The 26,325-nt window shown below is 40.8% G+C and overlaps 2 protein-coding genes across 3 annotated transcripts in view; both read right to left on the bottom strand.

Annotated features, from left to right (window-relative positions):
* The window catches only part of TENT4B (terminal nucleotidyltransferase 4B), a 39,039-nt gene extending 38,830 nt beyond the window's left edge, over nt 1-209 (bottom strand). Inside the window, 2 exon segments of the mRNA XM_069868141.1 lie at nt 2-63; nt 65-209. Coding sequence (XP_069724242.1) covers nt 2-63; nt 65-171 — 169 coding nt within the window. The 5' untranslated portion in view covers nt 172-209.
* A 1,429-nt stretch (nt 210-1,638) lies between these two features.
* On the bottom strand, nt 1,639-25,311 carry HEATR3 (HEAT repeat containing 3). Of its 2 annotated transcripts, XM_069868645.1 has the most exons (16): nt 25,231-25,311; nt 23,185-23,357; nt 22,296-22,383; nt 21,235-21,347; nt 19,634-19,743; nt 18,753-18,893; nt 17,714-17,997; nt 16,910-17,000; nt 13,725-13,882; nt 12,592-12,674; nt 12,180-12,316; nt 9,390-9,478; nt 8,413-8,556; nt 8,126-8,302; nt 7,057-7,200; nt 1,639-2,007 (listed from the first exon to the last, which is right to left on the bottom strand). In XM_069868645.1, the coding sequence occupies exons 2-15, from the start codon at nt 23,229-23,231 to the stop codon at nt 7,081-7,083; spliced, it is 1,782 nt and encodes a 593-aa protein (XP_069724746.1). In that variant the 5' UTR covers nt 23,232-23,357; nt 25,231-25,311; the 3' UTR covers nt 1,639-2,007; nt 7,057-7,080. The 2 variants fall into 2 exon arrangements, with proteins under 2 accessions (XP_069724746.1, XP_069724745.1); XM_069868644.1 differs by lacking the exon at nt 1,639-2,007 and having other exon boundaries at nt 7,002-7,200.
* Between the last annotated feature and the right edge of the window lie 1,014 nt (nt 25,312-26,325).

Here is a 26,325-nt window from a genome sequence, read left to right as displayed (position 1 = left end):
GGCCCCGGCGGGGGCGCCGCTCCGCTGCCGCTGCTGCTGCCGCTGCTCCTGCCGCCGCTGCTGCTGGAAGTAGAGGTTGCGGACCCCCTGCGTGGTCTCCCAGATCTGCATCCACAGGCGGTTCGAGGGGCCGAGCTGCTCTGGCTGGAACCAGGCGATCCGGGGATCCATCAAACGGGGAGCCTTCCGCCCCCCCCTCCCCCCCCGCCGCCGCCGCCGCCGCCCCGGTCCGACCCCCCTCCCCCGGCTGCTGCCTCCGCGCCGCCGCCGCCGCCCCGCCGAGACCCCGGCGACGGGTCCCAGCGCTAATGGCGGCTCCGACGGAAGGGCAGCTCCGCGCGCCTGCTCGCCGCCGCAGCCCCCGCCCCGAGCGCCGCCAGGCGGGGCCGCCGCCTCCGGGCCCCGCCCCCTCCGCCGGCCACCAGCGCCGCTTCTCTCACGGGGCTCGCTCCGCTCCCGCACCCTCGCCCTTCCTCGTACAGGGTTAACTCCCCGCCCGCCCTCTCGCCCCTTCTCGGAGCGGGCTAGCCCCCCGCCCGCACTCTCGCCCCTTCTCATACCCGGTTAGTTCCGCTCGTACACCACCGGTACCCGCGGTAAACCGCCTCATAAACCGTCACCGTCTTCTCCTGCACCACTACCTACCCCCTTTCCACACACCGCTACCCGCTCTCCTACGCTGGTAGCCCTCGTACACCCATAACCCCTTCCCGTACAGGGTTATCCCCTCTCGTACGCCATCTCCTCCCTCTCATACACCAGTAACCCCTCTCCTACACCGTCACCCCTCGTACACCGTCACCCCTTCTTGTACAGGGTTATCTCCTTCGTGTACACCAGTACCCCTTGTATACTGTCACTCCTCTTACACTGTTAGCTCCTCTCGTACACTGTCACCCCATTTTCATACACCGTTACCCCCTCTCCTACACTGGTACCCGTCATACAACTATCACCCCTTCTCATACACCGTTATCCCCCTCTCGTACGCTATCACCCCCTTCTCATACACTGGTACCCCCTCTTGTACACCGTCACCGCCTTCTCCTAGACCGTTACCCACTCTCCTACAGCGGCAGCCCTTGTACACTCATAACCCCTTCTCGTGCAGGGTTATCCCCTCTCATACGCCATCTCCTCCCTCTCTTACACTGGTATCTCCTCTTGTACGCCGTCACCCCTTGTACACTGTCACCCCTTCTCATACAGCTTTATCCCCTCCCGTACGCTGTCACCCCTTCTCGTACAGGGTTATCCCCTTCTTGTACACCAGTACCCCTCGTACGCTGTCACTCCTTCTCATACAGTGTTATCCCCTCTCGCACGCTGTCACCCCCTTTTCATACGTTCCCCCCTCTCCTACACTGGTACCCGTCGTACAACCATCACAGTAACTAGAAAACGACAAGAAGATGTTCCTCTTACATCAAAGATGCAAAAATAAAATAAAGGTTTCAATTAACAAACTTTTGTTTTTAAAGACAATAGAGAACACAGGGCCTAAGTCTAATAAAGGATTTCATACTATCCTTAACATTAACAGAAAAAATACCTTTTCGTTTTTTTAACAAACCTAAGACTGCAAACCCCAATGATTTGTTCTACACTCACAGCACAAAACGTAAACAAATTAACAAGTTTTGTTGTATGGCTGAAGTTTATTAATTTACAAGATTCCTAAGTAGCAACCTTAGTCCCAAGCAAATAAAGCCAGGATACAACATGGGTGTAGTACCACAAAGGCTTCAGATTAGGGAGCACACCTACAGGGTATTATAAAAAGTACTATTCAAGAAAGGGGGTGGAAAAATCCCCCGCAGTGATTTTTTTCACCGTGACTTTGAACTTTCACTCTTTTACTTACTAAAAATAGAAATTTCCAGAAAAGGTTATTTAGAAACTTCATGCATTTTCTAGCCAAATCAGCCATTCTTCAGGTAAATTCTGGAAGTGCCTCTCACTCTCCATCAGGGGGCGGGGAGGAGGGAAGAGGCCAATGCAATTTTCCTTAAAAGTTAAAAAAAAAAAAAAAATCATGTCAGAGGAGAAAAGAAACAAAGAATCCACACCAGGATTTTTGTCAAAAAAGAAACCAAACCAGGAGAAGGCATACCAAAATGCCAATCCATCTTTAAAAGTGGCATAGGTATTTACGTGAGCACCTCACAACCCTGGGCGTGCACTGGGACCCTCTGTGGTGCTGAGGACAAGTAGCAGCCACGACTGTTCTAACAGCACACAGGTCATTACGATGTTTTCTCTTTTCGGTTCACAAGCAGTTTGATTTAAGCCTTCAATATAACGGTCATGCAAGGAGTTTCTGACACTTAGATTAAAAAAAAATAAATTAAAAAAAAATAAGGCGTCTTACCATATCCTTTTTGTGGAAGTCTCAAACTATGTTTTTATGTAATCACTGAATTATGTTTGACAAAATGCCTCTCACAGAGAAAAAGGAACTTATGAAAATAACACAGAAACAAAATTAAATTAGAGTGACTGGATTTAAATGCATGCTGCTTTTCCCAGAAGGTACAAAAGTTAACGGCTTGAATTTATTTGGAAATTAGAAGAGAAATACCCCACCACACAAAGAAACACTTCTTCACACAGAAAAGCCTGTTTCAGCCCTTGTGGAAAAACTTCAAAGCTCCTTAATTTGCTGTGACTGTCAAAGTCTTCAGTTTTTGCCGATTACCTTAATGCTACATATCTTAACAGTGTGTCCAGCACAAACTATATTTAGATTGTTTGCTCAATTCTTCTGTACCAGAAAGGAACAATGACACTGTTCTCAATTACCACCACAAATGCCTAAATTCAAATTTGCAACAGTAAATGTAAGGCTAGACATTTCTATGCAATCCTCTGGCAATGCTTTCACTAAAAATTACTTACTAAGGAAAGAGAACTTAAGTTCCTGCGCCCTTTTGGATGGTTGTTTTTTTGTTAATACTCCACAAGACAGTCTTTTCAATGATTATACTTAAATTACAAATAGATTTTAAATTAATTTGTTCTCCGACAGTTCCCATTCTGTTAATTTTTCTGTGCTCAGATTTTTTTAATATTTTCTCTCAAAACACAAATGTAAAATCACGCCAAGCAGTACTGGTTAAAAATTATTCTTGTTCCTCAAAGTAAGAGAAAAACAAACCAAAAACACACTGTGCAAAAAAATACCTTCAACACATACCACAAACCCTAAAGAGTTAAACTATGGACTATAACGTGGTGCACAGCCATCTTCTGAATGTCAAGGCATGACGTATGAAAAGCACTTCACGACAAATGCTTATTTTAATCTTGCCACTGGTTTCTTTTCATAGAGAGTAAAAATAAAACCACATCACAATAACTCCTTATCTACACAGTTGGGGATTCAACATTTTGCAGGCTGCAGAGAGACCAAAGCAGCAGCAAAAGCGTCCTACTGCTTCTGACCAGGGTGGGGAGCGCACAGCCCTCCTGACACTCTTTACTCAATATCACAGACCCACTTAAATTCAGTATGTATTTTGGTATAAAAATCTCAACTCAGAGCCAGATTCTGTTGTGCTAGGTGTCAGACAGGGAGACAAATAAAACTGCAATCCATATTTTCAAAGGACTGCATTTTTCAATTGAAGTACAGATGATGCCTTAGGGACCAGGATAAGCAAACAAATTCAGTTTTAGATACCTGTTTCGATACCAGTCTTATCTGAACTGATAATCACTTACAGCTACTTAGCACCCATTTACTTACAGCGCACACTGTCTAGATCAGTCCAATTCCTGTCACCCTCAAAGTTTCAAGATTCGGCTTTGCCTTCACAGGCCGTCAAGGACCCTGTCTTTATCTCAAGCTTACCCTAAAACCTATTTAAATAAACCAGTGCCAAAAGAGCCCCAAAAACATATAATTTGCACCACATCATTACATCTGCTGCTGCCTTAATTTTCCCTGTGTTAGAAGAACTTTTATAGCTCAAATCCTACAGCTTAGCTCTTCTGTACTTTTTTAAAACTGTCTAGTTCTAGGGCTCACTTCCCACATTTCTTTAAGTCACTGATAACGTGCCTTGTCTTCCATAGACAAAAGTGTTCCATGCTTTTCATATTCTTTTCTGTCTTGTCCTTACAAACAGAAGGTGATCTCTAAATTAATGAACAAAATGATCTCTCATTCAGTCACAAGCCCTTCAGTGAACACCAAGAGCAAGTTACACTGAACTGGGAGCTAGGCAGGTGATAGAGTAAGATTTTTCACGTTCAGAAAAACACAAATAAGGACATCAAAATATGCAGCTGGCTAATCATTATTAGGTAACTACAATATCACAGAAACCCCAAAGGAAGATGAGGGTTCAATTTGCTACCGGCCACTGATAAGGCACTGACTTTGCCACAGATCTTACAACGTGAGGCTTCAGGAAATCAGAGATGAAAGTGTCGTTGATGTTAGCAATGAGGTTAACAGAACAAGAACACCTTCCATGAGCTACATCTTACCTCTCCACTAACCCAAACATATCTGCTGAGCTGGAGACGGAGCCACCAGCTGGTCAGTGTCTCACACTCTCACCGAACAGGCCACAAAAGTGCTCTAGGCTCCTCAGAAAAACAAAGGCGAAGGGATTGGTCCAGTTTTTATATGTTAGGGTTTTAGCAGAAACTCACAAGAAACCAAGATGCTCTTGCAGTTCCTCATTTCTCCTTTAGCTATTAGCTAGAAACGGCATGTGTACCAGAATACAGAAGCAAATATTCTAAGCACTAAAAATCATATACTGCCGTAAGCTATATGGTCTGTACTATCACCTATCTTATTATGACACAACACTTCTCTGGTTTTTAGACAATTAACTGATTAGCACATAGCAAAAAAAATAATCCACGCAGTCCTACTGCTGGAAGAGTTTAAGAGCTAAATGACAGTCTTTGTCTTTTCACTTGAAGGAAAAAACAAAGTTTGATAGATTATATTACGAAAAACAGGTTTTCTAGTGGATGCCCCATCTTCTATATATTTATCTGCAACTTTCAGATTCATACTTGAATATGAAACACTTCTCAGGCACTTGAGGGAATTACTAAAGATCAGCTTTGGCAAGAAGAGGCTTATAAGAGGAGATGCAGCCAGTCTCTCCTTGGTGGTGTGCAGTCAAAGGACAATGGGCACATTTTGCAGCAGGGGAAGTCCTATCCAGTACAAGGGGAAAAGAAAAAAAAAAAGCTTTCACAGCAAGGGCAGATAAGCACTGGAAAAGGCCACCCAGGACTGTGGGATTTGGAGATGCTCAAGGCCCAGCACAACTTATCTGACTCCGAAGTCTAGCTTTAAGCAGGGGACTAGACTAAGAGATCTCCAGCAGTCCTTTACAACTTAGATCTTCCTGCAATTCACTGAGAGCAGAACTTTGTGCGTGAGAGTGTTCCAAACAAATATTAATACCTTTTATCAAGCCAATATTATACTACCCTCAGCAAGTGTAACTAATGCTGGGCTTAAAATCCACACACTGTGCAGTTTTATGCCATAATCCACCCAGCTACTCTCTCCTCAGCTGTTACACACCAGCCCTCTTTGCTGTCTTGCCCCTGCCAAACCCCAAGATAACCGTTCAGCCACTCTGTGTTCCTCAGCACTTCTCCTGGACTTCTCCAGGCGAGGCTCAATGGCCCTTGGGCCTTCCTGATCCTGATCCCACACTCGCACTCATTTTCGTTAGCAGGCATTGCATCACATCACACATCTCAACCAGCTCTGGTATAGTAATAGCAATAACGGGACTTCAGGCAGCACAGCTGCTTAAACTCATTTTTCACTTTTTCTTGCATTTGACAAAATACCATACATCAGGATTTCATAAAAAGTCAGACACTTGCAAGTCATCCAGTCAGTTCCTGAGCCTGCTTTCCAATCCAAGAGACTGAAATCTAACAAACCAAGCAAATTTGGTCTTTGCACTTCCCTGCTTAACACCACAGGCAACATTTTGTCAGAAACAAGGTGCTTGTGTTAAGGCTGTGTGTTAAGAGAAAGGCGGGGGGAAAGTCCCATTTCAAAACAGGATAAAAAAAAATGCTTTTGTGTTTGGTTGTGGGGTTTGGTTTTTTTTCCCCCTTAAAAATACGTGTATGAGAATCTCATGCACAGAAACAAAACCAAAGCTTTTGTTATATGGAAATTCATCTACAATCTTCATGAATCAGTAACATTTTTTGAAAACAGTTTCTGTAGTTTACAGCTTAAAATTTTCTACCACAAATATTTGAAAAAGATATTTCAAGCAATTATAAAGTTACTTTAGATAACACTTCCATATTAAAAAAGTACTTTTTTCTAGGTTTACTACTTCCCTGAATTCAAATTCATCCTGATGTAGAATTACAAGGAAAAAAGTACATCAGGAGACTTGATTTCCAGAATACCAATCAAAATAAAGTAAAACCAAGGAGCTGCATGTATGCATAGAGTCCTCTACAAGTGATTTCCACAGCAAAAAACTATTGTGCTGAATTTATCCTAAATGTATCTCAAACAGTTTTCTCTTTGATAAAACTCATGAAGTAAAAGATCCAAGTGCTGACAGTAATCTACACACTTGTCACACGCTTCTCTGGGAAAGCTTGTCATAAGTGCCTGTGCAATCCTAGAAATAAGTAAGAGCAAATATGAACATTCTGCCCCTGCTTGATTTCCTGAAAAATATCTTGAGCTTTAAAAATTTTTCTCAATCTGGCACATAACCAATATTCTGCAAATTACTTTTTCATGCAATTACGTTTTTCCACCAGGATATACGAGGATTTCTAAATGAGGACAGTGGAGCTGTGAACAGACCTCAGGAGTGTAAGAGCACACTCTTATCAGCGCTAACAATTCATCTCAAAGTATGCTATGTTTTTTTTATGCTGATGTGACTTTCATATTGCACCCACCCAGAAGTATAAAAATACTGAACATAAAAAACCCACAGTATTAACATGAAAGCAAAATCGCTCTTCTCAGTAAATTTCAGAAGTTCAAAACTGTTATATTTTTGGAAAGCATTATTCAATAAGGGAAACCTTAATTTCAAGTTCCTCGCTGTTTCAAGTTGGGGTTTTCCCTACTGTCTCCTGATATGCAATGAATCTTCTCAAATTCATCTTCACATTGTCAAGAACACACAGTTGATCTGTACTACATTGTCCTTTGCCTTCTTTTCGTATCTGTAAAACCAAAAATACATACTTTACTAATGGAGAAGTTTCTCCTATTAAATCACCTAAAGTTCATAGCAACTGTATATCTGTCTCCTATTGAGGCATGCAACCCACGCCCTTTGAGAACTCTGGCATGTTCAGGTGTGCATATGCATAGCCAGCAGTTAGTTCTGCTAGTCAATCTACTATAATACACCTCTGCCTAAAACTAGACTACTATCAGCATGCTATCTCACTCATAAATCTGAAACATACACTTACTTCTGTAGCTTTTTATATGAATGACCTTGCGTATCTGACTAACCAAACAACTGCAGCACTGTCAAGTGCGAATTTTGTGTGTACAGTGCTTAGCTTTAAGACCATGCAAGTCACTCTTCAGGCTCCACCCGACTCAAGAAATAATACAATGAGGATCGTTCTCTATTTAAGACGTTATAGTTTAGAAGTTCGGCCTCGTGGTGTTTGAAAATACAGAACCCACGACCTATTTTAATTAACCAACAACAGAACAAAAATGCACACCTGTAACTATGGCAAGTTAAAACCAGAAGATATCAATGTAATTTAAGAAGGGATTTCTCTGCCATCAACATAGCTGTTCTCCTCCAGAGACATCTGCAGGATTTTTTTTAATATGGGTTTGAGAAGAATATAGTGATTTGGATAACAATAATGCTGATGGTGTAATGCAAATGTTGCAATGCAGATGCTGCACTGTTACCTTGATGGTTCCATAAACTGCAAGGTAAGTGTATTTGCTTTCCTCTAAAGTGAAATATCATGAATTCAATTACTGGTTTCCTTTTTATTTTGGTTATCTTATAAAGCCATACATTCCTGCTTAATTATCTCTTCTAGTAGCCCAGATCTCTAGGCTGTAACCCACACTGTGTGTTGAGACCCTGAGCTGGCTGCATTTGATGCCTACCCTCATTTTGAACACCGGCTGAAATTCTTTCAGTGCTGGAAGCAACCTGATCTGTACCGCTGCCTTTTCTGCTTCTTTACCATCTGCAAATACATCAAAAAGTGCATCCAAGGCTTCGCCTGCTACCACAAGAGAGGATTCTTTCATAGCAACCTCAAGAAGACATTTTCCAATCATCTGAAATAAGAAGGGGAAAAAAAAAAAAAAGATTTTTCCAGTAATGCTTAAGAAAATTGAAAGTATCAAATACTGTTCTAGGCTTGCAAGACAAAGTTTGCTATTTTCACCTTTAATGTTTCAGCTGTATCTTGTCCTTTTGCGAGGACGCTGCCAGAAATTCCAAGGATGCTCACCATGTTCACCCTAACACTGACATTGCGGCTCTGAATACCAGCTTCACATAAGGCCAATAGCTGCTCAGGAGTCATACACTGTTTACCCAGGGGAAGAAGGAAGAAGGCAAACAAACATGTTTACATTTTCATGGAAATTTTCAAATATGACATTTAGATCATTTCCTTTTACAGAACACAGGCATATTTAAAACAGAGAAAAAGAGTCAAAGAGTCCTGTACTATGCAAATTATATGAATCTGAAAATATAATCAGCAAGAGAACAGTTAAGCTCTCCCTTTCAACCTCTTAGGATGTTTCTTTCAGAACATAACCAAGGCTCTAATGAAATGGAAGGAAAAAGTTCTGAGCACAAAGGGATTTTCACAAATTTACCTAGCACAATAGTTACTTCCAATTCATTACAACTTCCAGAAATAAATTTTTTTTCAGTTTAAAGCCAGAAAGGTCCAGCAGACCATCTAGTATTATGTCTTGTATATCAAACTATCATGCTTCATTTCTGTATTAAGTTCACTAACTCATGTCCAACCAAGATTCCAGGACAACAAGCTTCAAACAGACGACATCAGGAAATAAAGAATCTGCATTTCTAGGTGCTGATTAACTAAATACTTGCCATTATATCCATCTCCTAAAGAAAGATACAACCTGTGGCTTATTGTTATTTTGGTTTTGAAATACCTTTAATCTGTTTACATGCTAATGAGGAAATATATAATAAATATATAATAAAGTGCTCCTGTAAAATCCATAAAAATATAGAGTGAATGCATTTAAATCTGTTCTTTCAGCATTCACAACTGCTGAAACTCAGCACTTCATTTAAATGGTTTTGTTTGAAAAACTTTCCAGCACAATCTCACATCAATTTGAACCTACCAGAGCATTTCAGTTTGAAAGCTTTTACCTGGGAGATGTTTTTCGATGCCATTGTTTGCAGGAGAGCCCTCAAAGCACTGGTTACGGCTTCCAGGAATTCTGCGTCTGTAGGGAATTCTGTCAAAGAATTGAACCCAGAACCAAAAGTTAAGCAGGAAGGTGAAGGATACTAGAAGCAAAGAAATACAAATTCCTTAGTCCCTCTACTGTTCCTCCAGGTACTGCCACAAAGAGGAAAAGCCAGATTTTCAGCGACTTGTCTCTGTAGGCTGTAACCATAGTGATTGGTTAGAATTCAGTATTAACTGTTTCTGGAGGTTAGACCACAGTTGCTTCTCATTTTCAGGCACCCCCCGGGTTAAGAAACTTGTGTGACCTAAAGCACGGTACAAACGAGGAGGGTGCTGGCCTCTACTCCCAAGTGACAGGGGACAGGACAAGAGGGAATGGCCTCAAGCTCCGACAGGGGAGGTTTAGGCTAGACGTTAGGAAAAAATTCTTTACAGAAAGGGTCATTGGGCACTGGAACAGGCTGCCCAGGGAGGTGGTTGAGTCACCTTCCCTGGAGGTGTTTAAGGCACGGGTGGACGAGGTGCTGAGGGATATGGTTTAGTGTTTGGTAGGAACGGTTGGACTCGGTGATCCGGTGGGTCTCTTCCAACCTGGTTATTCTGTGATTCTGTGAAACCACTGCTATCAGAACAGGGGCTTGGAAACTGGTATTACATTGAGGCTGTAATACAGGAACTGAGAAAACTAGAAAACCTGAGTGTGTACTTTCTTCTGTCTTCTAGGCAGGCTCTTTAGTCAAAAAAACACCGGATTCTTTCCAATTTAAAGAGCACGTTTGCTGGTGGTTTAATAATCTTTCAGAGATGTATCGTCCAAATACAATTATTCTTGTTTAACTACCAATTCATCAATACCAGCAGTCATCTTCAATACATGTTCTGCATTTCTTGAAGCTTTTCATTTTCCTCTAAGGTGTTCTTATTTCCTAGACTACTCAAGATACAGAAGCTTTCAATTATTTCATGTGTATCTCCTCCTTTCCCACGTTAACAACTAGATCTTTATGCCTCCCTTTCACCCTGTAAACCACAGAATTCCTTCCAACCACACACTGGTACGTTATCAACTCTATCTGCCAGTTTCCATTATATTGCATTTAATTACTAAAAAAAAAATAGTATGTTTACAAAAATGGACATGGGCTGTTACAGCACGTTATTAGCACCCTCTGTCTTTAGCTTGCCACTTCTCCAGTTTAATCTAAGAAATTTTTTACTATTGTAAAGCGTAACACACAGACTCTGAAATCTTACAACTCCTGCTATTCAAGCAGGAGACAAATATTTTATGTGAACTTTTATGCACACATTTCCATATTTAGTTTCATTTTCTGCATTTTTCGAGCACTACGCTCTCAGTAACAATGTTCCCACAGACCAATCACATGCTTTTAATGACACTGAGAAAAAAGTGTGTTTTGCAGGCAGATGCATTTTCAAGCATTAATGCAGTGTCATGCTACACACTAGAGCAAGTAACAACTACAACAACATGGCATTTGGGGCTACAAACGAAGACGCCTGAAGGAAGGGAAGAAAATTGAGTTTCTTGAGCTTCTAAGAGACAAGAAATGATGAAGCCACGCATATGCTAGACTTCAGCAGATCTCTCTTCAGAAAAATATTTTCCAACAATTTTGAGACTTGGCAGGCATTTCCAGCCTCTAAGAATATCTCTTAATTTTTGAAAAGCCACCATCACTGACCTTAAAACAAAAAACATTATCAGAATAGTCTGAAAGAAGCAGCTCATCAGGGAACGAGATCATCAGCTTGGAACCATTATCTCCCGCCCCCCCCCTTTTTTTTTTTAACCTTTTTTAAAACTTGTTTCAGCTTCTGTAGTGTCAGTAATACAGAGACCACAGCATAAACAGTCCAACAGTGCTATTGGAACTATGCTGATCTGATGTTTAAGACTGCAGGAGGCAGCTGGAAATGCTAACTGCAGCATATGTACACTAGACCATCCAATAATACTGATACTCACATATGCAAGTGGAAAACATCACAGTATCTCTACGAAATAAAGTGCCTTGGAGGAAGCACAGGGGATGTATTCTAGTGTTTTAAAAAAATGAGACTGAACAATCACAATAACAGGAAGTTAAGCTTTAATATTCAGTCGTAAAAACTTTGCATATTTTCTTATTACAAATATATTTTCAATAAAGCTATGCAATTGTATGCATGAAAACATGCCCAGGAGACAAGGCGGCTGCTCTCTTTCCTACTGTAATAGGCATGTACATTCTGGTGATTTTTGCAACAACCGCCTTTGCCATGATTTCCTAAGATTCCTAGAAAAAGTGACACAAAACGCAGTGCTAGATACCCTTTTTTTCATAGGTTTATTTAGGCTAGACAGCACATTTAAAAAGAAAATGTCCCATCTTCTTCATGGCTTGTCTGATTGATGAAAAACTGCTATTACCACATATAAGATGATGCAAACAGTTCTGGTCTCACAGTGGTAGAAGTCATCCGCTAACCTAGTGACTTTCTATGTGTGCACACAGATGTAAAGCATATTCTCACATCAGGAGCACAATTGCTCAAGATGCGATGTGGATAAATACATCTAATCAGGATACATTGTTTTGTCACCACATTTCAAACATTCAGTATCCTTATTTTGAAAGTCCAAAGGGATAAAATTAGTAATAAAATGGCATTTAAATTTAACAATGTATATGGCCACCTTGTATCTATATGACCAGCTAAGCCTTCTTTACTAAAGATCTTACCTGTCTTTGAAAAGACCAGCTGCGAGAGATGCTGTGCAAGGGACTGAAGTGCTGAAGCTCCTCCAAGAGAATCCATGTCTGACACTAACAAAATGCTATGAAGACAGGTTAAAGCTCTACACTGCACTGCATTCAGTCTGAAACAAACAAACAAAAAAATCCACTTAGGAGATTTCTTTGAAAAGAGATGTTGAAATACAGAGCATAATCTTGAATTAAATAAGGCTGCAATCAGGTGTGCAGTTTACACAAACATTTGTATCTCTTTATTCAAAACCACATTACCAGATCTGCCACCATCCAGATCTTAAATGAAACCCAAAGACGGAGCATCCTTTGAAGAGTTCTAAAATGACTGAATATGACATGAAATGACATGAAAAAAGAGCAAGAGAGACAATGAAATTCCTACTTTTTAATTAACGGTTTCCAAGATGGATTCTGTGTACAGATGTCCAGAGCAACACTGTTCGGAAAAGCAGTTTTTTCAAGAATCTGAGGAGGGGAAAAAAAAAGTTTTAGCAATAAAGTTTTTTTTTTTTTTTAGTGTGTTTGGAGGGAATTTTAGCTTAACATCAAACAGATATTTCAAACCACATATTTCAAAGCTTTCTAAATAGAAGCATCTCACCTGCTAAAAATGCCAGAATCTTCCTCAATAACTCAAATGGTGCAATTATACACTGGGCTTAGCACAGTAAATTTTAAGTATCCAACTGCACTGAACAAAAAGTGATCTTCCAGGTCTCTGCTATTCTTTCTTATATAGATCTTTCTTCTTACAGATTCTGCTAGAGAATTTTCAGAGAGCTGCATGTCTAAAAGACCTTGCCACAAAACTTATGCTGCTTGTTTTTAAGTACCAAAAGCCTTGATTATTTTCACCTTGCACCTTGGCATCTTGGGTCAGAATTCTACAAAGCTGCTGAACTAACATAATAACTGATTCAGATTACAAACTTGACCTTTACAACCCCGAATAACAATGAGTAAAACAACTCTGAAACATGAACATCTGAATTCTTATCAGTGTCAAATAGTGTACCTCAGACATTATGCATAAGACAAGGAAAAGAGGAACCTGCACTATTTCAGCGCTGACTGTTGCCATTCACGTGTTACTTCTACCTCACTTAGCTAATATGGGAATCTGGCAGTCATGGTTTTACTCAAAGTTTCATTTCTTTTTGCAAGTATCTTTTTCACATCCAAAAGAAAGAATAACAATCTTTGTACTTTTGGAAAAGCCAAATTAAAAAAAAACACTAAACCAAACCAACCAAACAACAACAAAATAACCAAAAAAACCCAATGCACTTCTGAAACACATGAACCTTTATTCCCACTTACGTGAACAAATTATTCAGATCAAGACATCAGCTCATGTGATGATGGCTCCAGTTCTAGGCCAAAAAAAGTGAAGCTAAACAGATTTTAAAAAATATTCCTTTTCTCTGGATAGACTGGGATAATTTGTTTGCCTAACCTGGGACAAAATCAGGCACAAGGGAAAGACAAACATGCGTAGGAAATAAAAGACAATACCTTCTTTGGAATGAGGTTATTCAGAAATGCTGAGTTAACCTCATCAGAGAGGCACAGGGGTGACATTAGCAGCCCACCCCCCTCACTGTATGAGTTTTCCATAAACAAGTCGCTTTCATCACTGCTGGAGAGTTCTTCCCATTCATCATCAGAAGGATCTGAGAACAGAAGACAGATTTGTAGCAACGCTCAGGCAACAGGCATCCTGCTTCTCAATTATACTTGGCTCCACCTCTTGGTTTAGGAGTCTAAGCTCCTGGGCTCTAATGAAGTCCACACAAACCAAGTGCCATCAAGCCACGGTTCTAAATATTATGCTAGTTGTATTTAAATTGTTTTATTTTTAAAAATTAGGTTTTTAGATTCACTCAAGCAACAAGTATTCTTACGAGAGGTTCTTCATACACAGGTACTTCATTCTCTGACATAAACTGTGCTTCACATAGAGACAACAAAGTACAGAAGAAACATTTCATAAAGCGCTTACTAAGATTTTAACTTAGATTGTGCCATTTTACTTTCCAAGGTAGATTCGTGCCTGCAAATACAGCAGTTTAACTTAGTAAATAAGTGCAGTCAGTTTAAGGCAACTGTTTTCTCTGGTAACACTGAAGCCACAGACAGATGTCCTCTGCCTGGGCACAGACTGGGCTGGATGAAGATGTTAGGGTCTCCACAGCAAAGCGAGTTGAAAGAAAATGATGACAGAAAAACAAGCCACAACAAGCCAGATCATCCCTGTTAGCCACTTCAGGCAAAATATTTTAATTAAATTAAACTAGGTTTATAGTTACAAACCTGAACTAGGTTTATACTTGCACGGTTTACTCTACTCGCAGATGTGTAAGGGCAGATGTGATGAAAGGGGCTGAGGCAGTATTACCAAAGGGCACTGCTCCTGTCAAATGAATAATCTGTCCATGGCTTAAGGTGGACTTGGCCTGACATGCACAAGCCAAGTCCATAATTCATATTTAAATTGATACAACTATGTCCACAAGGTTTACACTGATTTATCTAAAGTTGTTTTAAACCTGGTTATATTTTAACTGGTGCGACACTGGTGTTTACCCAAGTCCTAAGTCTACAGGTTAGACTGATCCTCCTCACTGACACGCAAAAGCTCTGTCTGCACATGTAGAGCAGGATATTTAACTACTGTGATGAAAAAAACACACTTTCACCCCCAAGTAATTTTGCCTGCAAACACAGATTCATGCAAGACCTAGGTACTATAGTAACTATGGTAACAGCCATGTACTTTTTCTCTGACAAAGGGTAAATTCATTCACGTAAAATAAAGCAAGAAAGGTCTAAATGAATGCATTTCACCTGCACTGCACAGCAGCTTAAGAATTTATTTGAAGGGGATGACTACTGTTTATCCTATGTAAAGTAACTCCTCAGGCTGTGGCGATTTGATCACGGGAGCATCTTCTTTTGCCCACGGTAACATCTGATTAATTCTACAGCCATATTATGCTTGTGTTAATAGCCTTTGCATGAGAAAATGGTTGTCTTCTATGCTTTACGAACCCACAGCAGCAACAAGCATGAAAACAAAGCAGACATCCTCTGTCAAGTTAAGTCTCTTGCCTCTTCTAAAAAAATTCCATCTGCATCTTTACGAAGCAAAGAAAACAACAACCTCCTTTGAAAATTAAATGCTAATGATACCAGCCAACCATGCAATTCAGCAACAGCAATGACAACAGTTGTTGTACATTCACAGTGAGTGACCAGGGCAGAGCAGGAGCTAGAATTTAGAACATTAGCACATAACTAACATCAGGTTTCTTGTAATGTTCTTGGAAATACAGCAGCCTTTCCAATGGCAATCCCATCCTAACTGGCACTGGTAACCTATGAACTACGGACTGGACAGCAAAGCTGGAGTCTCCTGCATTCCTCCCATGTCCACGTTAAGAGAACACCCTGCTTCTTCCAAACACCAGCCAGTGTTCAGTAAAATACGACACTTGCAAGCCTGGTTATTTCTCAAGAGTCCAGTGGCAAGCCAAGTGTTTCTATGAACTCAGCATAATGGCTAAAGCTATTTTAGTCCTCAAATAACTTGAAAATTTAATTAATAGCTGCTTCTGGATTCCTCTTAATTTCTACAGACCATGTTTCTGTCTGCCCATGAATGGGTAAAGCACTGCAGTGAAACACAACACAATCGACCTTACATTACACTGAGTGAATGGCAGAATATGCAGCCTATCCACAAGAGATTTCCCAATTAAAGGGGAGAGCTTATGAATTAAAGCTCATTAGATGAGAAATGTAGTTATGAAAGGAGCTTCATCTACTAGGCACAGAATTTCCTTGCGCTGTAACAGAATAAAAGTCACCATTGGGAATATCTGGGTATTACTGTGGATTTTATTAGAACCTGATAGATTTGCTCAGAAAGTCATCTCCTACACACAATTACTTCTGCATCAGGCTTACAAACTGCAGCAGCAATTAAAGTGTTCAGGTTCAGGAGGGGTTTTGGGGAGGGTTATTTTGTTTGGTTGTTCTTTGGTTTTTTTGAACAGAACTTGAGAATCACTTATTTGTTTTCCTGAAGATCAAAATCACATATCAGAGTTCACAGCAGATAGAGAGTATCTATTTCATACTCCCCCTGGAAAAACAGCCTTTCCTGCTCCTTCAAAAAAGCTCATGAAGTCAGAACTCTGAACAGCCTAAATCTGCATTGTTGACAGAGCTGCACACAAAATCTGTCCCTCTTTCTTTTGCAAAGCTTGTAGTATCAAAACTTAATCAAAACTACAAGAATTATCTGCCTAAATCCAGCAGATACCCCTGTTGTGCAATAAGATTCACGCCCATATTGTATCAGAACACCCTCTAACTCAACAAAGAACTTGCTTTGATACTTTTTTAGGAAAAATCTCTCTGGCACAAGTGTTTTTTTGTTTGTTCTTAAGTGCTGGCACACGTAGTATCATGCAAAAAAAAAATGTAAGCAGCAACAATTACTTAAGAGAAAAAAACCCACTTAAATTAGCAACAGAAATTACAACCCAATCTGCCCTCTAGAGGAGGGTATCAGGGACAAGAAGTCTATGTGCATTCACCCTTAAAAGCCAAGGTCACCAAACAGCAAACTAAATCCGACCTATTCCATAAACAAATGCACCACAACACTTGCAATGAAAGAGATTCCTACAAACCTTCGGTGCAGCACATATTAACAATGATTTCCAGAGCAGTCTGCTGAGCCATCAGTAAAGCTGTCACTTCTTCCAGTTCCCACTTATCAGACTAAAAAAATAAAAATGTGAACTCAATTTAAATTTGGGAAACAGTATTTCAGTGCAATTTAAAGTACCCAAACTGTCAGTTAAAAACACAATCCAGCCATTTACTCTTCTCATCCTACAACAAAACTTTAAAGATTCCCACAAAACCCAGAGGCATTACTTATCATCTTTCTGTTGCACATTTCAGAACAAATTCTACTTTTAATAAACACCAGCTGCACTAAAGCTGTAATAGAAAAGATTACCGAATGTTTGCTACGGCCCTAACAGAAACACGTATTTTTCTTATGCTTCTCATGTACACAATAGTGGATGCACCTGTTAACCTCTGAGGCATCTCCACTCACAACTGAATGGTTACAACCATTAAAATACTCACTCGCCTTATGCAGAAATCCAAACTTGCTGCGTGAGCTACAGGGAGAAGAGTCAGCTAAGCCTATGCTTTCCACTAGAGGCAAAAAATGGAAATGCGCTTTCCTGTTGTGCTCTGCAACTTGAACGCATTTGGACAAGTTGTGCTGAAATTCCCCATGCTCACGCTTGAAGTTTTAGCTAAAATAGTCAAGCTATTTGGGAGTTAGGATTAGTAACACTATTTGCGAGTTGGGATTAGTAACATTCATAGGTAGTTTACTCTGGCTAATGCCAAGTCAAGACTGGTCAGCTGCTCAGCAAAACTGAGCTGTTCGAGAGCCAGCCAGCCCCACTTACTGGAAGCAGATCTGAAATGTCATTTTCTTTCCTGACTTTTCCTCTTGGCATTTCTTCCATATCATCATCTTCATTCACAACACAGTTGTCTATAACATCACTCATGTTTTTATCCATTTCTGGCTCTGCAGTAAGTTTTAATCTGTTTTTTTCAGCTTCATTCATACGAATAATCATTTCGCCAGCATCTATTGCTAATGATTCTGAAAAAATCTTCAGGATTGCATTAACCATACTTCCCAGGCTGCCTGGTGGAATGGTATTCTTGATATTCCAGATAGTGCCTAAACATGAGACAGTTGAAATATAAAAATTATTAAAATGTTCAATGCCTAGCTCTGTAACAGCCATACATTTTGCAAGGACACAGCCTCTGCTACTTAAATTACTCACTGCTTATATTTCAGTATGAACATTCAAGTCTTGTCTTTACAGATTTGTATTTTTTCCTGTTTAGCATTTCATATACTCATCTGTGGTAACTATGTTATGTGCACATCTTAAGCTCAAGTAAACCTCAGCATGTAAGTATACAAAGAGCAATTGTGTGGAGTGACCTTGGTGATGTTTTTCATTTGTGATAACCAATCCACATTAAATAACCAGTTTCTAAGGATTCTCAAAACCAATTCATTACAATCTAGTATCAAAAATCAAGATGGCTGCACATTTGAAGTAGACAGAAGAATGCAAGGTAGAGAATCTGAGTTAAAAATCTACACCTATTAAGAACAAGATTATTCCTGTACTACTTATTATCGATTCATTTCATCATTGAAAATCAAATGAACAGTTGAAAAGCGTTATCACAGGTACTGAATTCAGAATCAAGCATTTAACAGAGTATTAAAATTAGTTGCAAATATCTGGTCATTCCAAAAGACAATCCAAAAGGCAGGAATAACCTCATAGTCATTTATACAGGCTTTGACAAGCAACTGTCCAGGCTACGGCAGAGAAAACCAAGCCTTCTGTCCTTCACACCCTTTTACCTGCCTCCTCCCGATCACAAAGCAACAAACACCCTCGAGCGTTGTACCTGCAATCAGTGTCCTCAGAAGGATATGCTTCGTTGTGCTCTCTGGACACAACATGACAGTTTCCAACACTTGTTGTGCAGAAGTATTAAATGAAGAAAGAAGATCTGGATTATCTTCTGTCACTGCCTGCAAGCAGTTTGCTGCAGCAAACAACAACAGAGATAATTAACAAACCCAATAGCAGCTTTCACTCCCCTAATGAGAAAGCATTATCTTCCTGAAAGCTCGAGTAATGAAACATAGACACAAGAAAAAATATTTCCTGCAGCATCATGTTGTACTGATATGACACTGTCCTTCACAAGCTGTGTTCCAGATGAAAAGACATTCTATGGCAAACCCATACATAGAACAGGCAAGGAGAGTACCACATCAGACATGGAACTAGCTGTATTAATGTCAGCTACTCAAAATTCAGTTTCTCCCTTGTATACTGACTAGGGACAACACCAAAAAGCCTTGTGAGCACATACATCTGCAAGAACATTGTAATACTGTAATAACGATACTACTGATAAAACCAAAAAGAAAGTCATAGAAGTTGTGGGTTTTTTTAGATGGACCTTGTCCTCTGCACTACAAATAAACACTTCACTATAAAAACCAGAAAATGAAATGGAGAAAACAGCCTCTGTCCAGAGCTTGCTTTCCCACAAAATTTTTCCTCCACGTAACCACCAGTTACATGCTCCTTTGGACTGAAACACAACAGATGTCAACTTCTCAATGATGTGCTGTTCAGAAAGGAATTCAAGGTCTTCATTGTAAAGTTTAAGTAATGTTAAGGCAGGTGCATTAGGTTGTGGCATCAGGATTATATTCCTATATTAAAGAAAAAAGAAGTATCTTTAAATCTCTATCTTCTTTTTTTACCACTTACCTACTGAAATAGCCAGATCCACATTTGTGGAAAATTTCTTTAAGTAATGTAACACAGCATCCAGACATCCTTCTTTATTGAATATGTAGACTGCGGTATTGTTGCATTCACTAATACAAGAAAAAAAAAAATCAATAAAACACTTTTCCCAGGAAAAAAATTACTGCAACAGCATTTCAAGTAACATGTACTCACTGATACATTTTAAAAGCCTATCTAATAATTACACATTAGTCAAAGAGCTATATGTCATTATCAAGGTTGTGATTAACGCTATGTAAATAAACAGAGAAAAAGAGTCTGCAATACCCAGGACATCTTTGAGGAAAGCTGGCTTCTGCTATCTGCCTCTTCACGCACAGTATACAGAGTTTATTTGGGAGCCCAAGTACAGCTTTCTGCAGCCAGAACCAGCCAGAGTGTGAAAGGCAGCTCACAGCTGCAGGCCACAAGCCAGCCCAGGGCTTTCTGCAGCCATGGAAGACTTCATCCACAAACCCCAACAACAACAGCCTGGGCTGCTGCCTCTCACATCAATATTCACCTACTCTAAAAAATGACTGCTCTTAAAATTCAAAAGCGCAGGCTAAATCACTTCTAAATGTTTTTTAATTTACTTTAGTCTATTAATTATCTAACAGTGGAACTTGTGTTTCTTCAAGATTTTGCAGCTATTCTCCTTTTTAAACTAATATATTGATACAAGACAAATTCAAGCTAACAAAGCTTGGGTCCTAACTAGCCATAAAGGTCTTCAAAAATTTACTTTGGATAATATTTTGTCTCAGCATCAATGCCAACCCCAATTTTATCAGTACCAAAGTCAGCAATGCAGTCAGCAGTTCATGGGCATTGCCACAAAGTTCAAATTACAGAATCTATAGCACAATTTTATAGTGATTTATAGCACACAATGATTTCATTTCCTGCTCCAAACCACTTATGTCTACAAAAGCAATAAAGAAAAAAATTAAAACATGGTTGAGTTACAAAGGGTCACGTATTCAGTGTAAGGTGCTGAGCAAGCAGTTGCTCTACTGCTCTAGATTCACACCTTTAAAAAAAACCCAATTTACAAGCAAGGGCTCAATCCAGACAGCTGTAGGAGCAGCAACACTCAAACACTGCACAGCACAAACCCAAATTCTGTATGGACCAAAGCGTATAATGACATCGAACTGTTACAAAAAGAAGATAACACAAAATTCAAGAATTTTTGGAACAAGTTTGTATCCCTTGAATACTTATAGCCATTTCTATATTAAATCTGTTGCCATTGCTCTTCCTTCACCGGGTGCTTCCAATGTAAACGACTAATCGAACAATCCACATTCCTCACATAATTAACTAGATTTGTATCAATGCCTCAGTCACTAAGGGGCAGTTTGTCCAAACAGTTAATAGTAACTTCCGGGACCTGCAGAGGGAGGAAGCAGTTCAAAACACATGTACGAGCAACACAATCAGAAATGAGAATCAACAACTGAATACATACTCCCAGGCAAGGACAGTCATTTCTTTCCCATCTCAATCACCATGCTCTTCTTCAGGAACAATTTAATTCAGCTCTTTCAAAAGCCCAGTGTTTACACAGTACTTACCATACATTCCACAGCAAATTAACAGCCTCATTGGCTATGTCTTCAATATAATTTTTGTTCATCTCTCCGCATCTCTTTGGAGAGAGCTGGTTAGCATCTAGTCCCGTGCTACACTACAACCAAACAAGAGAACCAGGGTTAGGAAAAAACAAGCCAAGAGAAAAGCAAAAACTTAAAACATTAGCAGCAGAGCGAATGAAAAGATCTCTCATGAAGTGTTTGCTACCAGGAAACCTGACTAGTTTCCTGTTCTCTTATGAAAACTCGGCCACAATGGAATTAAATCATTGATATTTTTTCTCTCTTGTAGAAAAGACCCTTACAGTACTTGTTTTACACTCAACAGTCTTCAGAAGCATTTTTTAATAAAGAAATACTTAGCGATTTTAGAACCTGAAAAGCTGCTTCTTGCTAACACAGTCTGTACGCAATTTTCAACAGTTCTTTCTAATCACAAAGATTAATTGAGCTAATATCTTGCTGTTACTTTACATTAAGACTATTACCCATGTTTTAAAATGGGGAAGAAACATCCAGAAAATGATGGTATTGCTCAAGGCTGATCATACAAAGACAGCAGGTGACAGAGTTCAATGCAATTTCCAAACTGCACTGCAACACCTGGACCAAACAAAGAACAGGTATTCAGTACAGAATACTCTACAATAGCAGTAACTCCCCAACTGTAAATCCAAGCTTTCACCTAGACACAGTTATTCACCAAAAAAACTCTCTAGAATCCTTTTGCAACATAAATGTCAGATCTGGATCTTGGCTGAAAGAATAGACTTGTCTTGACTGACATTCCAGATCCCAAACCTCCAGACCATTTATGCAGAAATAATCCTAAGGAGCAAAACCTCACCATGTTAGCAGGTCAGGAAGCAGAAGTATGTGGTTTGAAATCTATGGTATAATTTTCGTACTATTAAACCTGCTGAAACATTCTTTTAGAAGATCCTTCAAATATCCTATCTTGATAATAGCTACAAAAAGTGAACTATCTTTGAAAATGGGATAATTCAATGGCTACATTAGTCTTAGAATCAGAATAAACAGACCTCTTTCAGAAGTGCAACAAGAGGTGTCATGATGTCTTTTGTCACCATGTCATCACAGACTTCAAATCCTCCACAAGCACTCAGATTTCTGGGAAAAAAAATATTCTGGATCAGACACAGTACTTTTCAGGAATGTTTTAGAAAAATACATATTCAGTACTCTTCTCTAAAGGTTATGGTACTTTTGTTTTAAAATCAATCTTCTTAATCAGTAACTTTAGTCTTCTACCTTCCTAACATAAAAGAATAACTTTGGCATTATTAAGAAAAAAAATATTTTCACTTAACTTGTCTAGCCTAACTAGAAAACTTATCTGCACTAAAACATGACTTTTGCCAGGTATTACTTACTGTAAAACACAACATGAACATTAGCAAGTATTAGCATTACATTTTTCTACAAATAAAGCAAGCTGTAGGCATGATTGCAGAATATCAACTCAAAATCATGCTGCTCAACACTTTCAAATTTCTCAAAAAGCCAGCCACGTGCCTTCTCTAACCAGCCCACCGCTCCTACTGTGTTATTCAGAAACAAAATACCATGCTAACAGCATTCTACTTCTCTATATTTCTTCACACTACAGGGGAATAGGAGGTGATGTGTTTCTTTTAATGTAAGGATGGAAAACAGCACATTCCACTGGGAGCAAATAAAACAGTACTAACAAACTTAAAGGCTGCTCTTGACATTAGTTTCCTGGCAGCCTACTGGAGTAGGAAAAGCCCCTCTAGAAACTCTGTCTGATGCAGACACACTTACTCAAAAAGCAGTTGAAGCAAGAGAGGCTGGCATTCAGAAGTTCATGGCTTTTAAAAGCAAACATCCACTGCCTTCTTTAGAAGGCCAGGAGCACCCTCTTCTAACTGAGTACTAACAATTGCTTACCGGAGAGCACCTGCAGCCGTCTCCCGAACAGCTAAGCTGTGATCCATCAGCAAAGGTCCCAAACAACGGACAATGTCCCTCTGCAGAAAGGCTGGGATCACATGCTCCTGTTGCAGCAGCTTGGAAATACTGGCACAGGCAAACTCTCTCACTTCAGCACTGGGATGCTGCAGCTGGGGAGACACAAACAGGGCAGATTAGGGAGAAGGAAAAGGCAGCTGGAAGGTTTTGAGCAAAGAGACTGATCTGCCTTTTGAGTTGCAGGCCCAGCACTGTAGCTCCTGGTTTACTGCTCCTGAACGGAACCAAGAGCTTTTAAATTCCGTTGAAGTTTATACATCTTTGCTTGGATCATCACTGTTAACAATATGACTCAATAGATACTACTCTGGGTGGTTCGCAGGGGAGCGATAGGTCAGACAGAGATGTGACACTAGCTGGCACTGGAGAAAGCGCATATCTGCTTCTGATTGCCATATTTAAAAAAAATAAACAAAAGTCGGGGCAAAATACAATCAAGGAAGTATAACAGACAGAATACATGTCACAACAAACAAAAAGTGAAGAATCGAAGAATATGAAAACATGACAGCCTTTAGAGTAAACCCATCTGCTTAAAGACAAGGCGTAAGCGTTTTCTACATCTACAGGACAGCACTGACTTGCCTCTAACAGAGGTGTACATGAGTATTGCAAACCATAACAATAATAAAACAGCAGAAATGCCATCCTGGAAAGTCATGGAGTTTATTGAAAACAAACATTTGCTGGAGAGCCAAGTGGAAAAGAGTGGTTCGTTAGAGCCTGTTTCACTGAAACGGAGAGGTCCCAGTTCATCCTCACCCGTGCAGTTAGATATTTTTGTGCTCTCTTTTTGATTTTTTTTTCTTAAAGACTAAATAGGTCAGTCCAGAAGAATAATTATTTGATCAATGATATGAGAAACACTTATTCACTGGTAAAACTTTGAAAAGGACAAAGTCTTTGAAGCAAAGGCAATAATATTTTATTTTACAATTCAGCGCTGAATCGGATACCCTTCCAAAAAAGGCATAACAGCTTACAAAAGCAGTGGGTACATATACTAGTTTTAGAAGAAGAATCGTCTAAGTCCTCAAAGAATATTTATTTTTTTAAGTTATCCAGCTATGCCTGAAGACTTCCTTCAGGTTATCTCCTGACCCAAGACAGCTACATCTCACAAGTCAACTAAGCACATCAATAAATTCTCACAGCTGTAAGACAGGTTCTCTCTTGACCTAGAACAGCTACCCCTTACACGACAACTCAGCACATCAATAAATTCTTGCAACTCTAAGAGAGCCTGTATTCTTTCAGGTTATTTATCCTTGTCTGGAGACTGCATATTGTCTTAATACAAGACAGATTTATATGACGAGATAATCATAGAATCACAGAATCATAGAATAACCAGGTTGGAAGAGACCCACCGGATCATCGAGTCCAACCATTCCTATCAAACACTAAACCATGTCCCTCAGCCCCTCGTCCACCTGTGCCTTAAACCCCTCCAGGGATGGTGACTCAACCCCCTCCCTGGGCAGCCTGTTCCAGTGCCCAATGACCCTTTCCATGAAAAATTTTTTCCTAATGTCCAGCCTAAATCTCCCCTGGCGGAGCTTGAGGCCATTCCCTCTCGTCCTGTCCCCTGTCACTTGGGAGAAGAGCCCAACTCCCTCTTCTCCACAACCTCCTTTCAGGTAGTTGGAGAGAGCAATGAGGTCTCCCCTCAGCCTCCTCTTCTCCAGGCTAAACACCCCCAGCTCTCTCAGCCGCTCCTCATAAGGCCTGTTCTCCAGCCCCTTCCCCAGCTTCGTTGCTCTTCTCTGGACTCGCTCCAGAAACACACAAACCAGCTGCAGCAAAACTCATCAACTAATTCTCACCGCGAACTGTAAGGTGAAGCGAACAAAGGGGATTTATTTACTTGAGGGAAAACATTTTTACTTCTGCCGCTGAAGTCCCACGCGCGGGAGGAGGTCTGAAGCAGCTTTAACTTAAACCGAAGCCCCCGGCCCCGCTCACCTGGCCCAGCAGCTCGGCGGGCGGCTCGCGCGGCTCGAGCCCGGGGCCGCCCCCCGCCCCGCGGAGCCCGGGCCCGGCGGGGCCGAAGGCGGCGGCGCCGCGGAACCGCCTCGCGCGGCTCTTGCCCATCGCCCCCAGTGCGCCCCGCGCCAGGCCCCGCGCCTGCGCACAGCCCGCCCCGCCCCTTCCGGCACCGCTGACTGACAGCTGGGGGGTGAGGGGTAGGGGACTCTCTCCCGTGTTATAGAATCATAGACTCACCGGGTTGGAAGAGACCCCCAAGATCATCGAGTCCAACCGTTCCTATCAAATACTAAACCATGGCCCTCAGCACCTCGTCCACCCATCCCTTAAACACCTCCAGGGAAGGTGACTCAACCAGTGCCTCTGCCAGTGCCCAATGACCCTTTCTGTGAAAAATTTTTTCCTAATGTCCAGCCTAAATCTCCCCTGGCAGAGCTTGAGGCCATTCCCTCTCGTCCTGTCCCCTGTCACTTGGGAGAAGAGCCCAACTCCCTCCTCTCCACAACCTCCTTTCAGGTAGTTGGAGAGAGCAATGAGGTCTCCCCTCAGCCTCCTCTTCTCCAGGCTGAACACCCCCAGCTCTCTCAGCCGCTCCTCATAAGGCCTGTTCTCCAGCCCCCTCACCAGCTTCGTTGCTCTTCTCTGGACTCTCTCCAGAGCCTCAACATCCTTCTTGTGGTGAGGGGCCCAGAACTGAACACAGGATTGGAGGAGCAGTCTCACCAGTGCCGAGTACAGAAGAATAACCTCCCTGGACCTGCTGGTCACGCCGTTTCTGATCCAAGCCAAGATGCCATTGGCCTTCTTGGCCACCTGGGCCACTGCTGGCTCACGTTCAGTCGGTACAGAAGGAAGAGATTTTTGTGGTATAAGTTACTAACCTACTACATATTTGAATATTATGTATGGGTTTTGTGATTTTATAACTAAAATATAGGATTAGCGTGAATAAGAACTTTTAGCTAGCCTGCGCCCAGATGCTTGCACTTACATAAGGAATTTTAACAAGGCTGTGGGTAGAAAAAATGGTAAAGAATGCCACTGTATCTAATCAAGCCAGATAACAAGCAC

This window comes from Phaenicophaeus curvirostris, chromosome 14 (assembly GCF_032191515.1).
Source record: "Phaenicophaeus curvirostris isolate KB17595 chromosome 14, BPBGC_Pcur_1.0, whole genome shotgun sequence".
Taxonomy (NCBI): Eukaryota; Metazoa; Chordata; class Aves; order Cuculiformes; family Cuculidae; genus Phaenicophaeus; species Phaenicophaeus curvirostris.
The sequence above is the reverse complement of the archived record's forward strand: the minus strand, read 5'-3'. Positions and strand labels throughout refer to the sequence as shown.